Source organism: Electrophorus electricus, chromosome 10 (assembly GCF_013358815.1).
Source record: "Electrophorus electricus isolate fEleEle1 chromosome 10, fEleEle1.pri, whole genome shotgun sequence".
Classification (NCBI taxonomy): Eukaryota; Metazoa; Chordata; class Actinopteri; order Gymnotiformes; family Gymnotidae; genus Electrophorus; species Electrophorus electricus.
Genome location: NC_049544.1, coordinates 20858694 through 20884231, shown reverse-complemented (window position 1 = coordinate 20884231; position 25538 = coordinate 20858694). Strand labels below are relative to the sequence as shown.

Below are 25538 nucleotides of genomic sequence, written 5' to 3'. Positions count from 1 at the left end.
GCCTCACCTTTCTTGGCTTTCTTCTGCAGCTTTAATGTGTCAGAGGATTTCTTCTTGATCTCTTGTCTGGCCTTCTTATACTCTACAGAGACAAGACAAAATATCTCCTCAAAATACACAAACCATATAGTGTGTGATACATACACACACACACACACACACACACACACACACACACACATACATGTATATTTTATACATATGTATATATATGTGTGTATACACACACACACACACACACACACATACATATATACATACAAACACATATATACACACACACACACACACACACACACACACACACACACACACACACACACACACACATACATACACATATATACACACACACACATACATAGTGTGTGTGTGTGTGTGTGTGTGTGTGTGTGTAATATTATATATGTGCGCATGCCCTGGTGGGCCGCATGCCGTACCTTTGGCATGGTCCTTATCCAGCGTGTTGGCACCTCTTTTCCAGTCCTCCAGCTGTTCCTGCAGAGGGCTGATCAGGCAGTCGACGAATGCCCTGAAACGCAGCAGGAAGGCAAGAGAATGCAGCCATCAGACTTTGAGCTGTGACATCTGCATGTCCATTAGTGTAAAAAATACTTTTTTTGGTAAGGTTTGGAGGCTTTTAGGCAAAGTACATATTGATCTATAAACTGGTTATGTGTAAAAAAAAAAAGTTAAAAAAAAAAAAGTATAATTTATACACCAGAAACTGCAGCAATTCATTTCTACCACACATCAACTTTTTATTAATGATTTGCAGCAAATTTATTCCACAGGATGGAAACTGTGCTTAATGACATTACGTGCTCTACAAAGAGGTTTGTTTGCCTTGGGTTGAGTTAATCGTTCTCTCCTTCTATCCGTTTCTCATGGCTTGCAGCTGAGAAGGAGCGTGTTAAATTTAGTCCTGCAGTCAGCTGCAGCGCTCGGGAACCCGCCAACCTGGCCCGCCAGCTGCCGATTTATGGCACAGCCGAGCTTCTCCACAAAGTGTCTGCCCAAATTAGAACTGCCGGGGCGGAACCTGGGCGGAGTGTGGAATGCTGGGGCGGAGCCAGGGCAGAAACTGGGCAGGGTCAGTGACTGGTTCTGCCCTCGCAGTTCAGATAAAACGCGTTTTAATCCACTGTGAGGGCTGTATAAAAATGTTTTAGGAAGTCTTTTTTTTTTTGGAAATTCAAATGACAAAATGATGTCCAGTAATTATGACCTATGGAAGTCTGGGTTGTTTTTTTTTTTTTTTTTTTTTTTAAGCCTCATCCATAGTTCAAACACCCAGCATTTGGCAAAAATCCATCCACTCTAAAGGCTACCCAAGGGTTTAATGTGTTTCGTGTAACAGATCAGGCATAAATGCATTAACAAGGAAGGGGGAGCAGATTATTCAGAACATCAGGAGGCATTCAATTTACTAACTTTAGGCATAGCCATGCTGCAATTGTAACAGTAAACCATATCACCAAATGCCAAACAGTGAGATCACACTGTGAAGGTGAACTTGTTTTCATAGCCTGGTAAATCCATTTGCTGGGTGATGGAAGACTGTTGGCAAACCATGTAATTCTTTGTGCTTGTGTAAACGTCTGAATGTGCGCTGAACACTCTCGACTCAGGGCGGGGCCCTGTCCCACACAAACGCGCTCCTCTCAAAGGCTAAAGGAGTTTTTTTTGTTTTGTTTTTTTTGCGGCTGTTGGCAGTTGAGGGATGAGACTGTGCGTGTGGCCTGTTTACATTGAGAAGTGACGCAGCTTGGCTTCGATGCTTCGGTGCCTCATGCACATCCGGGTGAGAGCGGAACCGATGTCTCTGGTGCCACCTGCAACGGGAAGAGGGAGGGAAAGAGCAAAGGTCAGAGATCAGCTGAGTCAGCCACACGTGCTGGCCTGACCAAACTAGGCTCAGATACTAAAGCATCCGTTTGACACAGATGCTCACGACGGAAGAGGTATCTGACAAAATGCTAAGACTTTGCAGCATTTTGGCAAGATTGACACAAGTGTCCCAAACAATCACACTGAGGCTAGAGAGCGGAAAGGCAGGGACAGGCAAGGACATGGGTGACTGACACCTCCCTGCAAGCCCACCAGTGCAAGACTATGAGGTCATCTTTGGACTAAGCAGAGGGAGAGAGAGAGACAGAGAGAGAGGGAGGAGAGAGAGAGTGTGTGTGTGTGTGTGTGTGTGTGTGTGTGTGTGTGTGTGTGTGTGTGTGTGTGTGTGTGTGTGTGTGTTACTGGGGTTACAGGGCCTTCCTGCAGTGCAAGTGTCCACAATGCCTGCCCCTTTAATGCACTCCTAAACCCTACTTACAGGCTCTGTAATGCCTAAGCATATATATCCACTGGTAGTTTTAACAGGAATGTGAACACAATGGTGAGAAAGGTAAATGAGCTGTTTCCATGGGATTATGCATTGCATTTTCAGGAGCCAATCAGAATGTGTCTGATGCATTCAATACGTCCAACCACAAGCCTGCCACGTCATTCTGTGTACAGCCAGTCATTCTGTATACAGCCAATTTCAAGATAGGCTTAGACTGTAAGTGGAGAACTAAAAATTAAATGGCTTAAACATCATTTTAAACAGACTGGATACTCAATCAGAATCAGCTAAACAATTTTGATTTGTCTCATTTTAATCAAATAATTTATTTTGCTTGAATTAAACCATTATGCCTGCTTGTTAAAAGCCACCTGATCTCATAGCCATACAGCTGTGTTGCTGTATAAGGCCATCTGTGGTGCAGAGCTGTTCTTCGCTGCTGTTAATTAATATGCAGTTCTGTGTATATGATATTACTGGCTGTGTTTTATTTACTGCACAATTACAACATGCTTTTCACGATGCCAGTGATATCTTCAGAAGGTTTAAAAAAAAAACATATTACCAAGATACAATGAGATCAGGTGATCCACGCTTAAACCATCACTGTCAAGGAGTGCTGGACCTTTAGGACTCATTTCATTTAGGACTCATTTTAATAGAAATAGAAAGTCCATAAAATTGATCATAGATCAGTCTAGGAGAAGATGACAAGCCTGAGAACCAGGACCAGGGGGGTGACAGTGAGGTGTGCCCCAGGCATAGAGGGCCAAGTCTAGGCCTTGAGACGCTCCGAAGGAGGGGGCCCTCAGACAGAGGGCGGTAACACTGACGGGCCCCCATCTTGGAGCCAGCAGGCCAGTCTGAAAGCTCGCAGTGGGAAGGGTCCCTGTTGGCCGGGCACCCCCCGTCCATCACCACCCGCCTCCGCCCACCTGCCACAGGGAATGAAAGCATTGCACTGCTGGAGGTGACTTTTAACCTCGTCTAGGAGCGACTAACTGCTTTTGTAGTGCCATTTGTGGAAGATGGAGAGGTTCATTTAACACCCCCCCATACGCTACAGATCCAGAGCAACTCATTACCCACAATGTAAAAAGAAAACAACTGACTGTTTATAATCTTCACAACACATTCTATTTTTCCAAATAACTGTGGCTAAACATCAGCAGTGACCTGGAAACCATTGCACATGATCATTCGACAACATGCCATTTAAAAAAAGAAAAAAAAAAAAAAGAAAAAAAAAAGAAAACCCCTGTTCACGCATTCCAGATCAGATTTCAGAAGCAAGTGAGGGATTTTCTGATCTGGAATTCATCCCAGAAGTCATTCTCATGAGCCCTCAAGCACAAATTTCACTCTATCCCACACCCTACAATGACAAGCTCTTCCTTCAAAACAGAACTTCGTGCATGTGCGCACGCATGTGGCTCTGTGCATGCATGCGTGTGTACCTGCGTGAGTGTACACACGTATGCAATGGTGGGCATTTCCATTGACAGATTTGTCCTTTTAGCACCGGCAACAATTTGTGCAACAGAGAGGTGAGACACAGTCCTGATGTGCTTTCCTCTCACCACTGCAGAAACGGGGACTGTGATGCAGAAAAAACAAGCCCACCATCTGTAGCCCTTATATTGGTTTGCAGCCTAAAAGAAACTCAGTTCAAAATCCAGTCAGCAGGGGGAATAGCAACAGGAAACACGACTGTCCAGAATGTCAGTGCTTTTCATGAAGCACACCACCCTTAAGCAAACAGCTCCTGCTCCGAGCTGTCCGAGACACAGGGCACCTCTTGTTCTAATTCCAAAGGCGCAGTGGTGTCCGTATTCAAGGCCTTCTGAAACCCAGCGGCTCAAAGAGGGCTATTCTAACCTCAAACATCCAGAACTCCCTCGCGCTCTGCCTCCCTTGCTCATCCCGTTAGAGAGGGATGACTTCTTGTCTACGCAAAGCTTGTTTGAACAAGCCTTCAGGATTCACCGGGGCTCTTAAATGGGGCATGTGGGCGAGAGACGATATTAGTGACTCCAAGTTTCCTCAGTGAATATGAAACAAAGGGAACACGGTCGGAGTGCCAACAATTGTCCTCAGAGGTGGTCCGCAGTAGATCAGAGGGCTGGGCTGTCCTATTTTAATCCCAGAGATTAGGTTTGGCTAAATCTCTGGTTCCTTTAATCCCTGGCCAAAGAGGGGCGGTTTTCTATTACATGCAAGCAGGTCTTGTTCCGGGCAGCATCTCAGAGTTGAGGCCCATGGGGAAAGCAAGTCACAGCAGAAGCACCATCGCCAAGGCAACTGGGAGACAATGCACACGCAAGGCGTATAGGCAGCGGGTGACATTATTACTAGTCAATATTACTACTAGCAATTAAGATATTAATAACCTATTAGAGGTAACAGGTCTCAAATTAATTATGGCATTTCAATCTAGAGCTGTAAGATACTATGGGCCAATAACGGTCTTTGTCATGTGGCATTTCTGCCATTCAGGGGCAGGGGAACAGACAATAAATCCTCGAACAGACTACTGGGCCTTTAATGCCTGGTTTGTTCTTTTCCATCAACGAAGGTCAAGTTGATTCTCTCTGAGGCCCTCGCTGTCCAACACAGCCACAAACCATCACAACGCATCGTATATCAGCAGTGAAGACATCTGTTGCCTCCATGTTCACTGGCAAAAACAACATGGGAGGTTAAAAAAAAAAAAAAAAAAAGCATGTTTCCTTGTTCCCTTAAGGAAGAAGGAATCCAACATATACTTCTGCAGTCGATGGAAAATTATGGTTTTAATTGGGCCTTTTAATGACTTGTGCACTGGAGGCCCAAACATGAAACTGGCAGGAGGCCGACTCGCTCATCCCCCTCTTGACATGCTTGCTGGTTACTGTGGAGATGAAGGGTGTACCCCCCCCATCCACTTTCCAAAGTCCACGTGGTCATCTGTGCCAAAGAGAGGGGGTGGACTCGACGCACCGGCTGCTCTGGAGAGGGCCGTGCTAACGGATCTGGTGATCTCATGCTTGCCTCGCTCAGGCCTAGTCTCAGCATAGATTAAAGAGTGCTGCTTCTGAGTGACCGGCGCGAGCCTGGTGGCTATATTTAGCCCTGCAGACTCAAGCTGCCACGCCCATACCAGACTGCCCGATCAGCTCAGCACCATGCCTCTGCCCACCAGTCTCTCTGATCGTGTTCCCCTCACCCTGCCTACCTGTCTGTCTCTCTCCCCATCATGCCTCCCTCACTATGCCTACCTGCCTGCTCTTATCCATGCCTTGTCCTCTTTAATGTCACCACTTCGTATGGGTATGGTCACAGTGCAAAACGCCACTACGGGTTTTCCTCCTCATGCCGTCCAGGACCAAGCCAAAAAGCACCTCATGTTGCTCATTTCCCAAAGGACTCCGGCATTCTTCTCACAATCCGCACCTGCCTCTTCTCTACTCTGCATCCGACACCGGACCAGCACGCCTTTAAGGTTCACCTACGACATGGATGACCCAGCGGTACACAGGACAGAGGCAGCAGTACTTGGCATGAGCAGCTGCAGTCACATGACAAGTAAATGGGCAGTAAGAGACATTACAACAAAGACAGGCTTTAAACAAAGCGGAGGTGTCCTGGCTCCCCACCCTGGCAGGTCACTGAGGGGGGCGCTCTGACCTGTAAGACAGCCAGGCCGGGTGGGTGCGAGACAGGTCACCGATGGTGCGTTTATCAGGTCGGGTCCAGGGAGAGCTAATGGCATGCCATACATCCCTGCCAACATGAGCGTAAAGGACAGAGGGGGTGGGGGTTGCCACTGAAGGGCAAAAGGTCATACAACAAGGAGGCTTCAGCCAGTGGACGGGCACTCGAGGGTAGGGAGTCATGGAGCCATGTCGCTGGCCCATGGCTCGGGGACGTAGCAGAGATGAGACTATGGGTAGGCAAGAATCTGACCCCAGACCATCTCTTACAGCTCAGACACAGCAAACAGAGACAGAGGCAGCCTAAAAAGATGGGAGGAGAGGGTCAAATGCCAAAATAAATCTTCTATGAAATATATGACTACCTGTGACCAATGAAAATGGTAAAGTCCAGCAGTCACTGGCCTCTCGGTCCGGACGTTAATGCTGGGATTGGCACATACACCCAAAATGAGCATGAGACACAATTGTTTAGCTTTCACTGGTATGCACATAGCAAGAGGGCCACCAGTGTGGACTTCTGGTGATTATTCACAGCTCATAAGATTCATGGCTCCTAACCAGGATGGTGGGGTTATCCTGCCTGCCTCTTCTACACCAGCTTTGAGAACCATGCCACAGTGTTCCACAAAACATACAGGACAAAATGACTTTTTTTCTTTTTAAATATATAATTTAAAATAGACTCTGATTTCCTAAAACCACACTGAAGAATGGCAGACAGCCAAGCCAGGCTGTAATGTAGACGGGAATCTGTGTCTCTTTAACCCAGCACACGATTGCATCATCGAGTCAGTTCAGGCCCACACAGCAGGCGATATGACAGCAGTCTGTCTCCTCACAGTGAGGAGGACTGTTCTGGAAGAGAGAACACAGATGCCAGCACAAACAGTGTCTGTGAGGGACTGCAGTTGAAACATGCCTTCAACCCATGCAAAACACGTTTGAATCGTGGTATTCTTCGTGTTTTAATAATCTACTAGCTGAAGTTCTGTGTTTTTAGACAGGGGTTCTCTGTGCAGCCTCTAGTGAACAGTAACCCTTTCATAACAGTCAAAGTTAGGACGGGACAAACCTGTTATTGATTACTGGACTAGATTCCGGTGGACTTTTATATATTTAAAATGAAACCCCCAAAGTTCATTAAATATTCAATTAAGCAGTCAATGAAAAAACAACTTTTCCCCAAAACCTCTGACTGGTGGAGTACATCCATACTTTCCACCAATCAGCCATAGTGCAGGACATGCTGTTGCCAAGCAGATCGATCATGCTCTCTGTGACTAGCCTCCATATATGGGTCATGAGTACTGCAGTAACAGCAAGGAGAAGGACAGTTCCTTTATCAGACCTCCATTCTAATACTGCACAAGTGATAAGACATAACAGCATAATAACAATGTTGCTCTTCCTTATTTGAGCCTATGATACTGCAACACCAAGAACCACTCTGACTTCAAGTAGGGATTGGCCCATATCCTTTCCAGTCTTCACCAGTTACACACACACACACCTCTCTGCAAGACAGGTATGCCTCTACAGTCCACTGCTTAAACGGCAGCAGGCAACTGCGCACATCTACACAAGACCAAAGACATGAACAGAAAAGCCTGTGTACCAAAGCCTGTGACCTTGCCCGTATTACAGTAATATGAAAGAAGCTCTGGAGATAAAAGTGCAAGACACATGAGTGTAGTCCACACCCCCTTGGATACAGATCAATTAAGTCAACATGCACTTGTCATTTAAACAGTTTAATTTTCCAACTACGATAATTAAGGATTAGGTATCTAAGCAGTTGGAACTGGGAATAAAGGCTTAGTCATATAGCTTTAATGTCATCTTGTCATAATGTGGCTTTAAATTCTCTCACACACACACACACGCACACGCACACGCACACGCACACGCACACGCGCGCGCGCGCTTTCTATCCCTGGAGGTACAGAACTTTTGACCATTTTCTCCCCACCTCAACAAGAGGCTGTCAGGAGTCACTGTTGTCAGGACTGTTTGTTCAGAGGTGGATAACCGTTTTGGGGGGGATTACAGAGTCCCAGAAGTGTTTTGGAAATACAAGCATGAACTGATAAGCCAGCAGTTTCAAAGTAGACCAGACAGAATCACTAAAATAACAGTGTAGCATTAGAAATGTAGGCTGAACCGCAGAAGGAAAAAAGGGGAAAGAAAATCAAAATCATCATATTCTTTATATCAAATGTTATCAACCTTATTACAAAGATGAAGGCAAAAATGACCTGACAGGGAACTCGGAACTCTTTTTTTTCCTTCTGGGGTTGGCTAATCTGTAGAATGGGTTTGTGGTACAGACTACTGTTTCAGGTATCCCAGGGGTTAGCTGCCAGATGTTTTCCACCAAGGCCCACTGCAATCCCCCTCCCAACCCATGCCAGCCCTCACCCCTGACACAAACTCCTAGATAACAACCTTGTTATTTGAGCAAGAATGGCTATCATGTTGCTAATAAGAGGCACTGAGGCAGGACTGATTGCCACCTCAGCGTTGCCGTAAAAGCTGTATGAAAGCTCAAAGTTGCAGAGCTTCCGGTCATCACCGCAAGCCGAGGCCAGGATCAGGTGTGAGGCAGACAAAGTCTTCTATGGGCTTGCTGTCGACGGGAAACCAGGGGTGTACTTGGTACGGTAAGAACACCGATGGGCTGACTAAGTGAGACGCACTGTGCAGACCCTTATCAATGTGAAGGGTTTTGTTTCCAAAACGTTCATGCTGGAGGTAAACATGCGCAGTAATAAATTGTGGACTGGCGAGATAAGGATAAAATAAAAATGGGGTTTAGTTCAAATCAAATTGTACAGCTGTCTAGGCTACAGCCCTCTTTAAAGGGACAATGACATTTTATATTTATTAGTGTACCCAGTGGACACTAATCCCAGAGGACAAAAAATTAATTAAAAAAACCCCCCAAAAATAAAGGTTCTCAGACATATAATTCAGAGACATAGAGTGAAAGGCGGAGACCACAGGGATGCAACCCAAGTGGGGGGGTGTCACTCAATGAGGACTGCCCCTGCTAGGCCGGCCCCCTGGCCCTGAAGCAGCGCCGAGATGCTGAGACACCTCGGGACATGAAGTCTGCCACACTGGATACCAGAGCCAGGAAGAAGCCAGACCTGGGCTGGGTGTAGGGAGACTGCCTTCAATGCTGGCCTGCGTGGCACTGCCTTACGTGACCCGTTCTTTGCTTTTACTATGATGCCTTAATGGAGAATTAGTATGTGAAAAAGAGTATAATGTAGAACAGACCATAAATGTAAGGCCTTAGAGAAAATGGCTTTACAACAGAAATTAAATTCATCTTAAATTAAATAAGAGACAAGCCATTGGAAGGCAGCCTAGTATGATCTGTGATAGAGTCTGAGAAACTCAAATCAACTGTCTAAATCAAAAATAGCTACAGCCCCACTTAGGTGAGCAATCTGGATAATAAGACATATAGTTCCAGTTACAGAGGAACACATTATTATATTCTTAGCCTTTAGCAGGACATTGAACGATGTGTGTCTGCCAAGTGACAGATCGGTCTGCGCCCTGAGACTCAACACACCAGCAAACGCATATTCAGAAGCCACCTCAGGCCAACATAGATGCCACGTGATCAGCTCATGCTCATCATCTCCGCGGTGATGAGCCCACGAAGCAGACCCTGTACAAAGGCAGGGGCAGGGCCAGGCATAAGGACGGTCCAGATATGCTCTTTAATTAGCCTCTCTTTTCTGACCGCACTACTTCATCTAACAGCTTCACCACACACAAGAAGCAGGCCAGACAGGTGGTGGCTGAGGGACAGAAACGCACCTGGGCCGGATATGTCAGGGAGCAAAGCAACCGCAGTGACAGCTACTGGGCTGTGGGGGCGCTAGCTGCTCCGAGAAAGGCAACAGGCTGTTTGCCAGCATGTCTTCATGTGTAAGCAATGAAAGAGGGGCATTGTGTATAGCTTAACTTGAGAAAATTGTTTAATTCCTCGAAGGATTTCTGAGACAGCCTGAAACGCAAATAATGGGGTGGCGGCTTGACAAAAAGGCACTTGAGCTCCTTGTAAATAAGGCGCAAATGCTATAATCGAGACTTTGAGAGCGACTGCAGCTCTGCGATTCTTACGAGGGTACCACTTTTAAACACAATGGAGAATGTGACGTAAATGGTGAATCAGACTTTGATACAATCAAACCCAGTGGTCAGGCTTCAAAGCATCCAAACTGCGTGTTGCACAGCACACGTGCCGCATTGCGCGCCATCAGAGATGTCATGCGGGCGCAAAGCCGACAGTACTCAGGGCCAAGGTTGATAAAAGCTTGGACTGAGACAGGACTGGTGAAAACCAAGAGCCAAAGACATTTTTGGTTCGTGGTGCATGTCTGTGACAGTGATCCAGTTAGGAAGAGCTGGTGGGCATCCTGGTTCAGAATTATTATAGGACCTGTTATAGTACCCTCCCCGATGTGAAAAGCTATGGCTTAGTTTTCTGAATGATAATTTTTATGGACTGACTTTGTTTTGGGGGTGACCTTGTAGCACATGTGGTGTCTTTTCCCAAATAGGCAAGTTCGTTCCTTATAGAAGGCACCTGCTGCATCTTCATTGGTGACACATTCTGCAACCATTCATATAACATTCATATCACATGCATGCACATCACGAGGATGAGGGTAAACACCTTACATCACTGTGGGATGGCTAGCTGAGACTGCACTGTCGTTAACAGTGCTATGTGGCACAGAAATAGCTGCAGACACCAACATAATTCCCAAATAGGACACACGAAAGTGAGGTTTAATAGGGGTTTAATAAAGTCAGACTTCAGCCAGGGAGGACAACACAAGAATGTACTTCAAGCTAAATTCAAACTGCCTGAGCTGCTATATATGGAGCTAATGAAACAGATCCACTCCAATAATGACTGAAGTGCATGCACCATGATTTATTTACAGCTTCTTGCCTGTTGTAATATATGTTTGCTATTAAATCAGATTTTTAACAAGAATTTTTTTGCACTGCCTTTCCTTTTAAGAGAAACAGTACAAGTGTGATGCCTGAATAGTTTGTGCAGAATATCCAGGTGACGAACGCAGGTTTTGGTTTTGCGTTCCATCCATTCCACAATCAGTACTGACCACGTGGAATGATGTGTGAGGAATCGTCACCTGTGATAAGAGATGTCTACGAATACCATTACATGAGACTCATTGGCTGTAGTCATAAGGGTAGAAAGACTGGTTCAAAAATAAACAAATATTGGACACTGTAAATTTTAGGTATACACCCTGACTACTTGAATAAACAAAAAAAACTATTAGGGCAAGTGTTGTGTATTTAATTAAGCCATAAAAAAAAAAAAAAAAAACACATACAGCATCTATTCAAGTTTGCCAAAATCTGCCAAGATTAAAGACGTCTGCATGCAGATGGCATCCATTTGTATTGTACCACCCAATGGCAAATGGATGTGATTAAAGGTTAAGGTCTTGGGTGTGGCTAAATGGGGTCACAGGCCTCTGTTGTGGGTGTGAAGCCGGGGGACATGGTGCTCTCTTAGGCCTGTCTGACGCCTTAGCCTGGCAGCGACAAGCCCAGGGCAGATAACCATCTGTCAGACCCGTGCCTGTTAACTGTGCACTTGTTTATCTGTACCAGGGGCTTGAGGTTAAGTGCACGGAGCTCCCTTGGGACGTCTGCACAGTGGCTCAGCGCTGATAACGACCCTTAGGATAGACATAGATTTCCTAAGCCCAGAGACCTGTGTAAACTTCAGCAAGAATGGTGAACAAGGAAGCATATCTACAGATCAAACTAACAACACATCCACTAATGTTTAACTAAAACAAGTCCAGGAGTTGGTTTTTTCTTTTTTAAAAAAAACAGAAGAAACCCATTTCTTTCAAAACACATGAGGTTGTCTCACTATCAAATCGAGTTTCTCAAAAGATCTACATTTCACATACTCCGTTTCAATCTTCTCAGGACATTGACAAGGCATGATGATCAGCACGATGCCCAATCCCGCCTTCTCAGCCAGCCAAGAGTAAATGCAAGGTGAGTAAAGCTTGTAACTGCCCTTATCCACCCTGGTCACAACCCCTCCAGCCTGCTCACACTAAAGGCATTTAATATGTTTTTCATATAAACAGAACAAAACCTAAAGGTAGATGCTTGTGTGACACTCAGTCCCGTCACGTCCGACATGCTCCAATGTCATGAACAATATTGATGTGCAAATTAGCAGACTAACCTGGATACCACACTTTCATAATTTATTAGAGCTGGATCAGAAATTACAGAGTTATTCCATCTGTGTTACTATAAATCAAAATATGTTTATGGATGCTTCTATCCACCGTCACTCATTTTGAGTCTGGCACACCCAAAGTTATTCTGCCTGGGGGCCATTTCCACGTTATACCACAAAGGAACTTTTTACCTGCTGCTGTCGTCCATGCCTTACTCATTATAGACCTGGATTGCTGTAAAGCTGGTTTGAGAAAATGTCTGTTAATAGATGTACTAAATTCAGCTGAAGTGTTGCGTCTGGTACAGAGGATGCCTTGTTTTGATGACGAGCCATTGCTCACGTACGTGAGGACTGACAGTTTCCAGGCCTCTTGTTAAGGACCAATGCATTAATCAAGATGTTAATTAAGTAACAAAGACTTGCCAAAAACAAAGTAACAAAGACTTCTTTTTGTTTTGACAGCCCATTTACTGTTGCACGTGCAGCGTAACGACGTAGGGCACACCCCCTCTAGCTGCAAGGCACCACCTGCTCCTGCAACAGCCACACCCACTTGCCATTAACCACAAGAATCTGGGCACAACCCTGTAGTTAAACTGATTGTAGATCAATTGCTGGAAGCCAAATTCTACACTGAAGCTTCAAGTGATGCTCTGAAACTGCTTTTGGGTCAGCTGAAAATATATTTCCCGTGGCAGATGGTCAGCCCAGGTAGGGAACACAGGCAGATGATCCTCCCACTGCGAAGGCAGTGGAAGAACTCTGGCCCTTAGCTCCGCCTTCCCTAAGCTCCGCCTTCTCTGCACTCCACCTCCCACCAGCGACAGCCTGCAGCCAAGTCCTGACACATGGTGTCCTTGGAAGAACAACTCATGAAACGTGAATGAAATGAAACATGATGGTAGAAATGGTACTTGTTTAAAAAACAAACAAAAAACAGCACCAAATTCTTAAACACACAGTCCAAACAGAGTCTGACAACTTTGATTTAAAGTAGAAATTTCCATAAGAATGTCAGGTGCTCATTATGGACATAGTTTCATGTGAAATACCAGGTGAGAAATGTTGTGTCCAGACACACAGCTTAAATCTCTATGCCTAGAATGTAACACCTTCTCCAGCAAACTGGATGACCAGTCAGCTGGTAGTCAAGTGGAAACAGTGCCATGTGCTGTATACAGTAAGCACTCCACACCATTACACCAAATTATACTTCAGCACGCACCCAAACAAGGCACATTTACTGGTCAACGTTCCTCAGTCGGCCTGTCTCTCTTTCCGACCGGCTTTTCAACCAATCAATCAATTTAGGTGAGCTCAGTGGTAAAGTTCAAGACCAGCACAACTATGGACCAGTCCCAGTTACACAGCATGACCACAAAATTACAGAAAGCATGGTAATGTAATCAAATGGCAGATTCAGTGAGACTTCAACAAGTCCAAATCAGCTCCATTACTGGGAAGACCGTGTGTGAGTCCCAGACTTTACTGTGGTCCCAGACCACAGTAAAGCTGTCCATGTGCATTTTTGCGTTACATATCTGGACTGTTTCTGCTCTGAAAACAGCAGCCTGTATGTGTCTGCCCACGTATTGAACACACAAACACCCTGATTCGTCAATAATCAGGCCACAGGTCACTCTGTGACCTTCACTATCAAACACTTAATTGCTCATTTTGTGGATACACGCTTGTATTAAAACCGCTAACTGCTTGACCCAGTCGCCCATGATGGATACAGAGGCGCTGACAGTCAGCGGGAGCAAATTGTGTGCATTTTATTTGTATTGTGAAGCACTTTGTGACTCATTGTAGAGAAGCGCTGTACAAATAAAGATTTATTATACGTGTGGGCCAAGTCACGTGGGAAGCTGCATGGCCACCCTTACTCCCCGCCACTCACGTGACCTCACGTCTGACAGATTCCCCAACCTGTCGCTCACGGCGGCAGTCGCGCTGCCAAAGTTTTCAGCACTGCAGCCAGTTATTAGGCCTTTTAAGCAGCGCAGAGAAGGGAAGGAGCTAGCACCTAACGGCTCAGACTGAGCTTGGCTGCAAGCCAACGGCCTGGAACAAGAACACCTTAATCTGTTTCAGGTTACGGGTGACTATCATGAACTCCCCAATCATTTTAGCTTGTTCACTTGAAATTATCCTGGAGGGAAATACTCAAGTGGCTTTGTGTGCTGTGACGGGGAAAAGCTTGGTTTCTACTGTGGGAGGGTGAGAGGGTGAGAGGGTAAAAGGCTGTCTGCACACACCTGCTTCTCACCAGGGTCTTTCTGAAAGAATAACACACAGCTCAGAGTTCTGGGTGAACTGTGGGGCACCGACATCTAACCTCACACAGAAACAGAACGTTCACTCGATTTACAGAGGTGAGTAGATCGGCATTAGATACAACGTCATGTGATGAGGAGCAGACAGAGTGAAAACAGAACAACGGGTAATGCCAGACAGGGTCAAAGTCCAACAGAGGTGAGCAAGAGGGCCCAGCAACTGATTGGCTCACGGTAAGCACAAACACATGAATGGCTGGGTTCGTCTAGTCTACCAGTGTAAAGAGTTACTCATTATCCTCACACCCACATGGCTACCCTTATAAAAAGAACTCCAGATGGGTGCGAGCTCACTGGCAGGCCAATGGACACCTCATTTCACCTCCAAGTTCCAAGTGGGCGGTGTTCAATTAGGAACTGCTGAGTTCGTCTAGGGTTAGACCTGGGTTCCAGCTTCTACCAGCGTTAAAGGTTATTCATTACCCTCACAATTAGGAGCGCTTACAAACGGCTTCTGTAGTAGTTCCATAAACCACAACACATAAGGAAAATAAGGGAAAAGGAAGAGAGAACTTACCTTTCACTGAGGGCTAAAAAACCCCCAATCATTACACTATCAGAAGCCCTATACAAACCACACCCCAACAACTGCCCCTGCCCTTCCGCTCCCCCGGCCCAAATCCTGCATTCTGACTGGTAAACAGAACATGGGGAAAAGAATGCAGTCAGGTAAGGGAACCATGATCTCTAAAAGATGCGTCATTTAATACATTTGTTTTGTATGTGATATTTGTAGCCGAGAGGCACATTGTGCGGATGCTATGTCTTGCTCGCGGGAATGGCATGCGAAGGCTTCTGTCGTGGCCGCGGGGTGCCTCAGCTCACCCAAGCTCTGAATCCCACACACACACGGCGAAGGCTGGCCATGTTGAAGAGAGTTGTGTTCAGATGGCTGTGTCAGTGGGCCTCGGGTGTGTGTGTGTGTGTGTGTGTGTGTGTGTGTGTGTGTGTGTGAGGGGGAAAGTGGAATTTGGATGATAGCTTCACCACATTGCGTGTGGGTCCAGACCATTGATTTGCAATCACCACGTTACACTAAAACATCTGAAGAAAACAAAACATGGTTTACTGAGACAACAGGCTCACTGTGATGAAGGCTTCCAGCAAACAAAAATGCCATGAGACCTACAAGTTCATCAACAGCTAAATTATGACTGACCACACATACGGTCAGGACCTGTCCACCACGCCTGAGTGTGCTGGGAAGATGCTGCTAAGCTCTTAACATTGAACTGTAAAACCCTGGTGGTACAGGTCATCTGAGATTCCAGCAGAATCTATTTATCTCTGTATATACAAAACCAGCTATTATGCATCCAAACTGAGAACCAAGTGATCCAAGCCCCACCTCTGCGCACACGAGCACTGCTGGACTGGGGGGGGGGGGGGGGGGGTAGTGTTAGGCTGCTTTCACTTCACAAATGTCTGAAGAGAGAGGCCTGATGAGTGACTGTAGTGCTGCTTTGGAGTGACTCAAAAGCGGAATAAGTGGAGTTCATGGAGTTTTTAAAAAGCACTTGTGTGTGAGCCGCCTTCCTGGAGCATCGGAAGACGAAACGTACACAGCCAACTGGAGCAAAGGAAACACTTTCTATGCCTAAAGCAAAAGGGGAAGCAGGTGGTAATAATCGTCAAGAGGGTTAGAAAGATCACTGAAGATCACAATCACTTTACTTCCTTAGGAAGAAGTAGGCTACCGTTTTTTTTTTTTTTTAAAGCACCTTTAAATGGTTTTTCTACTAGAGTCTTTTTCAGGAATGTGAAAAGCAGAGATCAGCAGGGGCCCGGTGCTGTGCCAAAGACACAGGACCATCCGAGTCAGTAACGGGTCAGACCGTATGCACCCAAAGTAAAGCCAAATCCAAAACCGAGCTGTGTTCGCCAGTTCGAAGCCGGAGTCAAGCGGTGAGAGGTGAGTGGGTTTCCCTAGCTCGCTCTGACCTATTCCTGTGAGCGGCGGGTCAAGGGCCAGCACAAGAGAAGCCCAAGTGCTCACGTGACAAACAGCCCAGCAAAGAGGGAAGGGACGCCCCTTATCCCAGCGAAGAGCCGCAACGTGGAACGAAACGGCAAATCTTCCCGATCTGACATTCAACGCTCTTCCCTTGAGGGTCTTCAAGTAACCATAATGCAAATACAGGAGGCCTCAGCTTGAAGAGATGTCTAAAGCAAAGTATACAATAAATACTGCCAGTGGTCCAAGTTCACTGTGGGAATGAAGAATGTGTCCACATGCACTGCAGAGAAAGATCTATAATCTAGGACTGGCTCCCCCTGTGCTTAGAAGGCCATTCAGTGCACAAAGTCAAATAAAATGTTTTAAAATTTATAAAAATCAAAAAACATTTTTGAGCAAAGATGCTTTTATAGGATCCTAGTGATTCCAATTTTAGCAGTCAATCCACAAACTTTCCTAGAGAGAGAGAGAGAGAGACCAAGCTTGGGTTCAGGAAAACTCAAAGAATCTGTGGTGTGCTACTGCAGGGTATCTTCATGGCGGGATTCTTTCCATCCTGCCTGCAACGGGGTGCTCGCAGTCGAGTGTTCTCAGGACAACACGGTTCTGTCCTATTTCTCCACCCCACCCCCTACACATGCCCTAGTTCACAGCCAAGACTCCAGGGCTTTTTCTCCCTGTGGTTGAAGACTGGGTCCCATTGAACAAGACTCAGTCAGCATGCTTGGTCTTCAGCTCAGTCCGATGCCATGAATTCACCCCTGCTTGCTTGGTGGGCCACAGCCTATGAACTCAATCACCACGGCCCAGACCGAGGCCACGCACAATGGCCCGAGTGTTTGGCCGATAGAGCAGGTCGTGCGGCCCAGCCCAAGATCTGCGGCAGAGCAAAATAAAGCCAAAGCGTTTGTGCAGATACCCACACAAGTCCATTCAGCTACCCACAAGGAGCAATTCTACATCTGTGGGGTGGGGTGGGGTCGGGGGGGGAGGATATGACAGCAATCAGCATCTACGAAAAAATGACGCGGCCTCATACAGAAAGAGAGAATGGGACTCTTATTTTGTCTTTTTTGCCTGGCCTTTAACTATATGCTGTTTGTGTACATCTCTGTTCTGAGAAGGTTTAGAACAGAAGATTAAATGTTAAAATGTCAAAATAATCTGGGACAAGCCAAAAGTTCTGACAAAAACAGAAGCTTTTCTTTATATTCAGTAAACCACTGAATAATTTAAATCAAATCAGAAAAAAAAACCTACTTAAATAATTAATAACCTTGCAGCGAACAAGCCGAGCAAGAGAAGGGAGTGGCACAAAGAAAGAGAAGAAGACAAAGAACTGAAGAACTGGTTGTCTGGAGAAAAAGGAATTCCTGCAGAGAGAATGAAGGACTTGGATGGCTCTGCTCTACGATGAGTGACTGGATGAAAGTAGATGAGCACTACAGTTAAAACCATAAAACCGGCAAGCCTCTGTAACCCAGCACAGTTGTGAAGGGTGGGTGCGAACGACAGCAGGCAAGACGTCACAGGCTCCGTCACACATGAAGCTGCACCGCCCCGCCACCGCCCGGCAGGCAGTGGAGATGGCATTAGTGCAGACTACAGCATGGGGTTAATCAACACTCAGGCCTGCCAACCACAGGCTCGGAGGCCTGGAGAAACATCGCAAATTTTATGTCCCTGGCAACACCCGAGTCCCCCCCCCTTCCCCCCATGCCATAGAGATTACAGGCTGGCTCTGCAATGTGCAGCAATACACACACGCAACGGGTTGCAACCTAGTCCACACAGAGAACAGTGCATTACCAACAGTGCGTCTTGCTCTGTTCATCAAAACACTTCGCGACTTTCTCGTCAGGAAGCACTGGAGTTAAAACATCCAACCAGAATTATGGTTCTGGCCATAAAAGCAAACATTTGTTTCCGACTATTACCAACACTTTTAAAATTAAGTTAAATCCGCAAGTACTGGTGCCAATTTGTAATGGTGCCATGTCATTGACTCCTGGAGCCTTACGTGATTGAAAGCACACAGTACGAATTGACCACGTGAGCGTACAAGTATTTACGACAGGGAGTGAAACTCAGCGTTGCAGCGTGATTCGCTTCCCTCACCGGCTGACTCTGGCAGAGAGCTAACGGCATTAAACAGGCTTCATGGGCTGGCACGCAGGATATGTGTAAACAGACCTGGTGGATGGCATCATGTGGGCACAACACTTCATATGCAACATGACCCAATGGAAAAATAGCTTGGATGCTTCTCCATGTCACATGACACCTCCCAGCATCCGGCTTCACTCTATACCGCCCACCCTCAGAAACCTTACGACAGTCATCGCAAATGCAAGCACAAAAATCACAGAATAAGGCTCCAGCTGATCACTTAATCAATTATTTATATAAAAATTAATTACCATCATTAATCATCGGTAACTGCACATGGTACTGAGAGGAGTATGGCTACATAGATTAGTTTTATAGTTTTTTGTGTGCGTGTGTGCCGCCTGAATGGCCGTGACTTGCTGGCACCTTCCATAACACCTGCCCCATGAGTCACCCCCTACCTCATTCATAATCTTCTTACTGTACAGATGAAAGTGAAGAGATCTAGCTAAACTAGCTATAGCTCTTGTTTTTTGAGGAAAAAAAAACAAAACAAAAAGCATTCTTGCCATGGCAACAGCACAAGCCCCACACTTGAATGGTTGTTTTATTTGGTTTTTTTCCCCTCCTGTTCTTTTTTTGGGTGCTCTTCTCACTCGCACGCACACGTCAGCTATGACAAAATCTGGCTGCTCTCGGGAGGCACTACAGTAGGAGGATTTCAGGTTTGAATGGAAAAAAGAGGAGTGGTGGGGAGAGGGAGAGGGGAGCCAACAGAGGAGAGGAGAGGAGAGGAGAGGAGCTCGGGCAGACACCGCGGTGTTTCTGCTTCTAAAGGCATTCTGTCTCAGAGCTGGGAGGACATCCATGTGCCCGCCGCACGCGTGCAGAGTGAGTGTTTCACAGGATATGAGTGCATGCCACAACACGTGAAAGGCAGCATAGAAGACGCAGCAGCCCCTAGAGTAGACAGGGTGGAGGGAGGTGGGGGTGTTAAATAAATCAAGAACTCTTCTCTGATCCTCACGGAGTCTAAACACCAGCGGAGAAGTATCTAGGCATAAATGTGGCCTGGATACTGACAGTCACATGTAAAGTACTTCAGAGAAAAATCAATTATTTAAGCCTCAACCACAACAGCAAAACATGTTTCCACACCCACACACCCCCACACACACACCCACACACACACACACACACACACACACTCTGGTTGCCATGGTGACTCCTGCATGCCCTGGAGATTTGCAGCAGGGAGGTTGTAATCCCCCCCCAACCTGGCTATGCTGTACCTGAACCCAGTCACAGATATTGTACAGGGGACTGCCAAAGGTGGACAGAAGACACAAAAGGACACAGAACATGGTGACAAAAGTGACAACAGGAAGAAGAAAGAAGAGACCCAGCTACAACGTTACAGCCAATTAACAGAACCTGAGTCAAGACATGACAATACAATACCTGAGCCACCACTCAAAGAACTATTGACAAATCTGGAGTGAAACGACAAAAAAAACATCATTCCTCAGTAAAGATGGGGCCAAACAATTAAAAAAAAAATAAATAGAAAGATCTAATAGTAGGAAGATGTGTGCATGAGTGTGTCGAGTCTGGGTAATTCTGGCTGCTTTAAACTTCTTCACTTGCCACAGTTTGGGCCATGTGATGCAAAGCAATGCCAAGCGCTCCATCATATCATACATCAATCATGCATCAGTGGTTTGCTGCATGCTGAGTTGTCAACAAAAACAGCCTGTATGTATGTGTGTATGAAAGACACAGAGAGAGAGAGAGAGAGAGAAAAAAAACAAAAAAGAAAACAAGAATTGGGGGTGGGGGGGGGGTTGAGGAATCCAACTACAGAAATCAGAGCTACAGAAATGCAACTACAGAAATCTGTTTGAAGGCACTTTGCAAACCTTGTTTAGTTTTTTATTTTTATCTAGCACACGTGTCCCATGATCACGGAAGCAGAAAACTTCAAATGAGTCTCAGCTGTCCCTCTATGAGGGCCACAATAAATGAATAAAAATACCCAACCATCCCACTCCCTCCAAAAAAAAAAAAGAAAAGAAAAGAAAAGTAGCTTACATACAAAGAGTCTACACGGAAGAGTCCCACAAAAGCACTTTTCTGGTTGACTTTTAGCCAGACACCCTCCATGCTTAAATTATACCACAACAAGCAAGAGAATCCATTCCAGCTGCACCGGACAGCACTTATGTCGCTTAATCCAGAGAGGACATTACTTGCAAACGGGAAAATTCTATGCGATAGGCGAGTGATTTTAATGATGTTTCCCATACACTTCCTGGGTTAACAGTAATGAAGGCAATTTTTTTGGATGGATGGACACACTGCTTCCAGCACAAACAGTTCACACTAATGACCAAGCAGAACCTGTTTGATAAGGGACTTAATGTCTGTCACGTAATTACTACCATTTGCACAGGCACATGGATGCCATTAAAGCTGCTATCTGAACTCTCTGCTTGGATGACATCAGATTATGTGCTTTAAATTATAAACTAAAAACAGTGGGGCCTGAGAGAGAGCGAGAGAGAGAGAGAAGGCAAGAGAAAAAGCAGGACAGAATGAAGGAGGGAGAGAGAAAAAGAGAGGGCGAGAGAGGACACTGGAGTAACTGCTACACATCATTAAGCTCTAAAATGATGTGGTAGACTATACAATTAGAATTTCACCCCCTTTTCATTAGTCCTAAAGGCCTTTGGGATTTTCACCACATAAAACCACACTGCTCTCAGAGGCAGCATTAGGGCGGAGTGCTGCACCCAGGGTCCCCTGTGAGGCGGTTTCCCATTCCATGTGGTGGGGAGCACTTATGGACTACATCCCCATCCCTAAACATGAGAGGTGTGGGCGCGCGATTCTAAAAACGGGCCGCTGCCGAGCTCCATGTGCACCACCTGTCATGTGTGGGGTCATGCGAGACGTCCCTCCCAGGAGGGGAGGCATGGGGCCAGTGCGGTCGGAACGCGACCGTCAGAGGTGGGCCTCCGTTTGCTCCCGCTCGGCTCCGGAGGCCTCCAAAACAGCATCCTGCGGGGGTGGGCCACACCTTCTGGGCCACAAGCATGGGCGTGGCCTGTCATCAGCCCCGCCACCCCACAGCAGCCCATTCCTCAGCACATTCACTGTAAATATTAACCTTTTCCTTAACCTCTTAATTCTGCATGGCTGCGTGGACAGGGCTCTCCTCTCTCCTCCGTCCTGTTTTAGGAATCCCTCCCATGTTCCCTCAGGCATAAACTCCGCCCATTCCTCTTCATTATCCTGCCCTTTCCGCTCCATGCGCCCACCCACCCGGTTGGCTGCTTACCTTTCGTGCTTGTGGCCAAGTCAGCCACTTTCTGAAAGGCATCCAGGAACGTGGCCACCGCCACCGCCGTCGTCCTAGAAATGAGCACAAACAAGAACAACAGGTCAAGCATTACGTAGTTATTCACAAACTCACTGAAAAAAATGTAAAACTCACGTGTGCACACACACACACGCACGCACATGCCAGTGCATCTGCTCATTTATGCACAAGTAAATCATTACTTGAAGGCCATTCATTTTTTTAAATGGCCATTCTTAATGCCACGTTCCTTTGTGTTGTGGCTGTCTCTCTGCTGCCAAAAGAGCCTGTTATGACCTCCTGTAGCCCATAACATCTCCGCCGACCCACCAGCAGGACTGATATGGAGGACAGGGAAAATAAAAGGGAAAACAAAGGGGCCGGAAGAGAAACATCCAGGAAAGGAACGGTACTACAGGAATCTCTCCTGTGCAGGTCACATGCCGTGCCAGCTATGAAACAGTACGTGAAATCTAATCATGTATCCATGGCGGCAGGGTCATGTGACACACGCCGAGGGCTCTCATGGAGAGCTGGAGCGTGAGCCAAGGCCGGCGGAATCAGATTCGTTGACTCACACGCAGACTCACTCTCATGCACATTCACACACACACACACTTGTGACCACTCACACTCATTCACTCCTTTCTCTAGCAAAGAGGGGTGCCGTGCATCGTGCTCTGCTGCCGTCTGACAACTTCATGCCTGCTCCACAAACAGTGGCTTGTGTGAGATTAAGAGCGAACACAGAGCTGAAGGTGAAAATGCTGGCAGGATGGAACAAGCAGTGCACCCACAAAATCAACAGCCAGTTTCAACATCAGCTCCACATCTCTGTGCTTGATCTGGTCTTGTTTTGCTGTGCTCCCTGTTCTTTTATCCAGGCCCCTGGGCCTATATCTTTTCTTTCTTGGCTCGAACAATGTTCCATCCTGAGGCTTGTTATTGATACCAAGTTTCCCAACCCCACCTACAGTATAACACAACCAGCAGGTTTCCAATCAACCTAGTGTCATTCAAAAGGCCTCCACGCTCAACGAGACGACCTGACATTCAGCACGCTTCCTTCAGCGAAAGCAAACACAGAGACAAACACGCACACACACGTGCACAGAGACACACACACACAGACCAGCACCCACATCGTAAGATATGCAAAGGAAGCACATATTCCTACTGAGTTCTCTCTCTATTATTAGATCAAGCAAGAAGCCAAGAGGCCTGAGCCATGGCCTGATCATCCAGGTCTCAGTCAACATATTCACCTGCGCAGTCCTCGAAGCCTCCCGCTCAGAAACAACACGGGCTCATTAAAACATGCAAGCCGATTTGGAGCCGAGTCGCACAGAGGGCCCATTGTTTTAAAACAAATGTGAACCTGGCCTGTCAGGCAAACACAGAACAAGTCAAACTTGAAGTAAGAATTAAATAAAGCCACCCCCCCCCCCCCAAAAAAAAAGCAGCAAGGACCTGAAGCAGCTGTACTGTAGGTCATTGGGACAGGGGGGAAAAAAAAAACAACAACAAAAAAACCCAAAACGAAACCAGGGCACAATCTGGATCATGCTGGTTAAGATCATACAAGAAGAGAAGCTTGATAAGTGAAAGAGCTGTAATCTTATGGCAGAAACATCTTGGCTCCTTTGAAAGCAGAGATGCAGAACAAATTAGAGAGCACTTGTACGGTGCATGGCACTAACCCCTTCCCATCGTGCAACTGCAGCTAAAGACCAGCCAAGAAAGTAACAAGACCAAAAATTCACGCTTCTGCCCCAGACCTGCCTCAGCAGCAGAGAGTCAGAGGCATGTTTCATATCTTTGTTACTTCTTAGATAAAACAACAACAACACTGGCTCTGTAGATTAGGCAGCTTGTTAAAGCACAAATGTGGTTTTGGCCTCAGTTTCTGACAATATGACAGAGGTTTTATCACAGCTACCAGGATAACGCTATCACGACTGTCGCAAATATGTCCTTCACGCTCCTACTGATCCACACTGATCAAACAGACCTGCTCGCACGGGGAGTGTGTGCTGGCCACTCCTTGTACAAACTCATCGAGAGTCAAATGAGAGGAGGCGGGGGGTGGGCGGTGGTAGCGGATAGGCCAAAATGCCCATCAAATGTCTCACTACAAGTCATATGAGAGGAGGCAGAGGATAGGGCTGGGGGCGGGGCCATGTGCCAAAAGGCCCATCAAACACCTCGCTACAAGTCCAGATGTGACCACTGCGTGGGCGGGCTGGCGTGACACTTGCTGGGACGATGACTAAGCCGCATGTGTCAGATCTTCCATTTCAGGATGGATTACGTTTTAGAGATCAGGTAGCTCAAAAAAATAATACAATCATGACTGCTTTCGTGAGCTGTTAACGCAGTAAGCAATCGTGGCAGTTTCCAACAATGCCCCTGCTTTGAAGGTATTTAATCTTGGGCTGAGTCAGAATACTGTTGAGGGACACTCATTAACATGCCTAAACCAGTATCAAATTCCCAAAAAAACGTAGCACTCAGCTGTAGACTGCTGGTGAAGAGGGGCTGAAAGGCTCGTCACATCTCAAACTCTGCTTGTGTTTCCTTCACTGCTGAAGTGAATTACTGTGATGGTGTAATACTGTCCTCACTATATCGGCTGTTGCTTGATATTGCGATACTAGTCTTTGCAAATCTATTATTAGAGAAGGCTACATGCAAAGTAATTTGCATGTTGCATGCCATGAGCCTGCTGACTTTTATTCCAGATTAACCTTTTGTGGGTGTGTTGATGAATCATGCCATTCTCCAGTCAACTAACAATGCAGGCTGGGTATTAACCATGTCTGATCAGTGGTTTGTCCAAGGACTTTTAAGATTTTGCAAGGCATCACAAGTGTATATTTAGTCAATATCATCACATCTAACGCCTTGTCTATATAATGCAGCCTTACAGGCCTCTATGAAGGGTTCTATTAAGACGCATACCTGCAATCCACAGGAACTCAGTGGTTTTTGTTGCTCCCTGATGTAACTTAATAATGCTTCAGTAAGACAGCGCAAGCCTGCGCAACGTACGACAATCTATTTAAATTACATGAAAATGAACCAGCACTACCCTGTCACGACTGGCAGATTGTAAGATGCTCTCTTGTCTACGACAGGTGGCAGAGAACAGTGACAGGACATCTGCTTCTCACCATCTCAGCAGGCACTCTGTCCTCTGCACTGACCTGAGACCAGGCACCTCTGCTCTCACCCCATATCCATACCAAGGCGTTCACCGCAAAAGGCCGGCTACCGAAACAGTGCAGACAAGGTCGTGAAGGTGATATCAGTGGCTGTGATCGGACGCAGCTTACCTGAGCTGACACTGCAGCTTTCCTGCTTTGCTGATGAAGTCTTCCCACACTGGATAACTGGCCTGTGGAGACACAAACAAAGCCACTCAGTCAGTGGAAGTGCTGAATGGGTAAGAACACCTCCATGCCATTG

At 46.4% G+C, this 25538-nt stretch overlaps 1 protein-coding gene across 10 annotated transcripts in view; it reads right to left on the bottom strand.

The window, feature by feature from the left end:
• LOC113587060 (protein MTSS 1-like) overlaps window positions 1-25538 on the bottom strand; it is a 45304-nt gene that overhangs the window by 16579 nt on the left and 3187 nt on the right. For all 10 annotated transcript variants that reach the window (XM_035530705.1, XM_027025559.2, XM_035530710.1 and 7 more), the window contains exons 2-6: window positions 25406-25467; window positions 22050-22123; window positions 1751-1835; window positions 441-532; window positions 8-82 (exon numbers count right to left, since the gene is read on the bottom strand). In XM_035530705.1, coding sequence (XP_035386598.1) covers window positions 8-82; window positions 441-532; window positions 1751-1835; window positions 22050-22123; window positions 25406-25467 — 388 coding nt within the window. The remainder of the gene's footprint in view (window positions 1-7; window positions 83-440; window positions 533-1750; window positions 1836-22049; window positions 22124-25405; window positions 25468-25538) is intronic.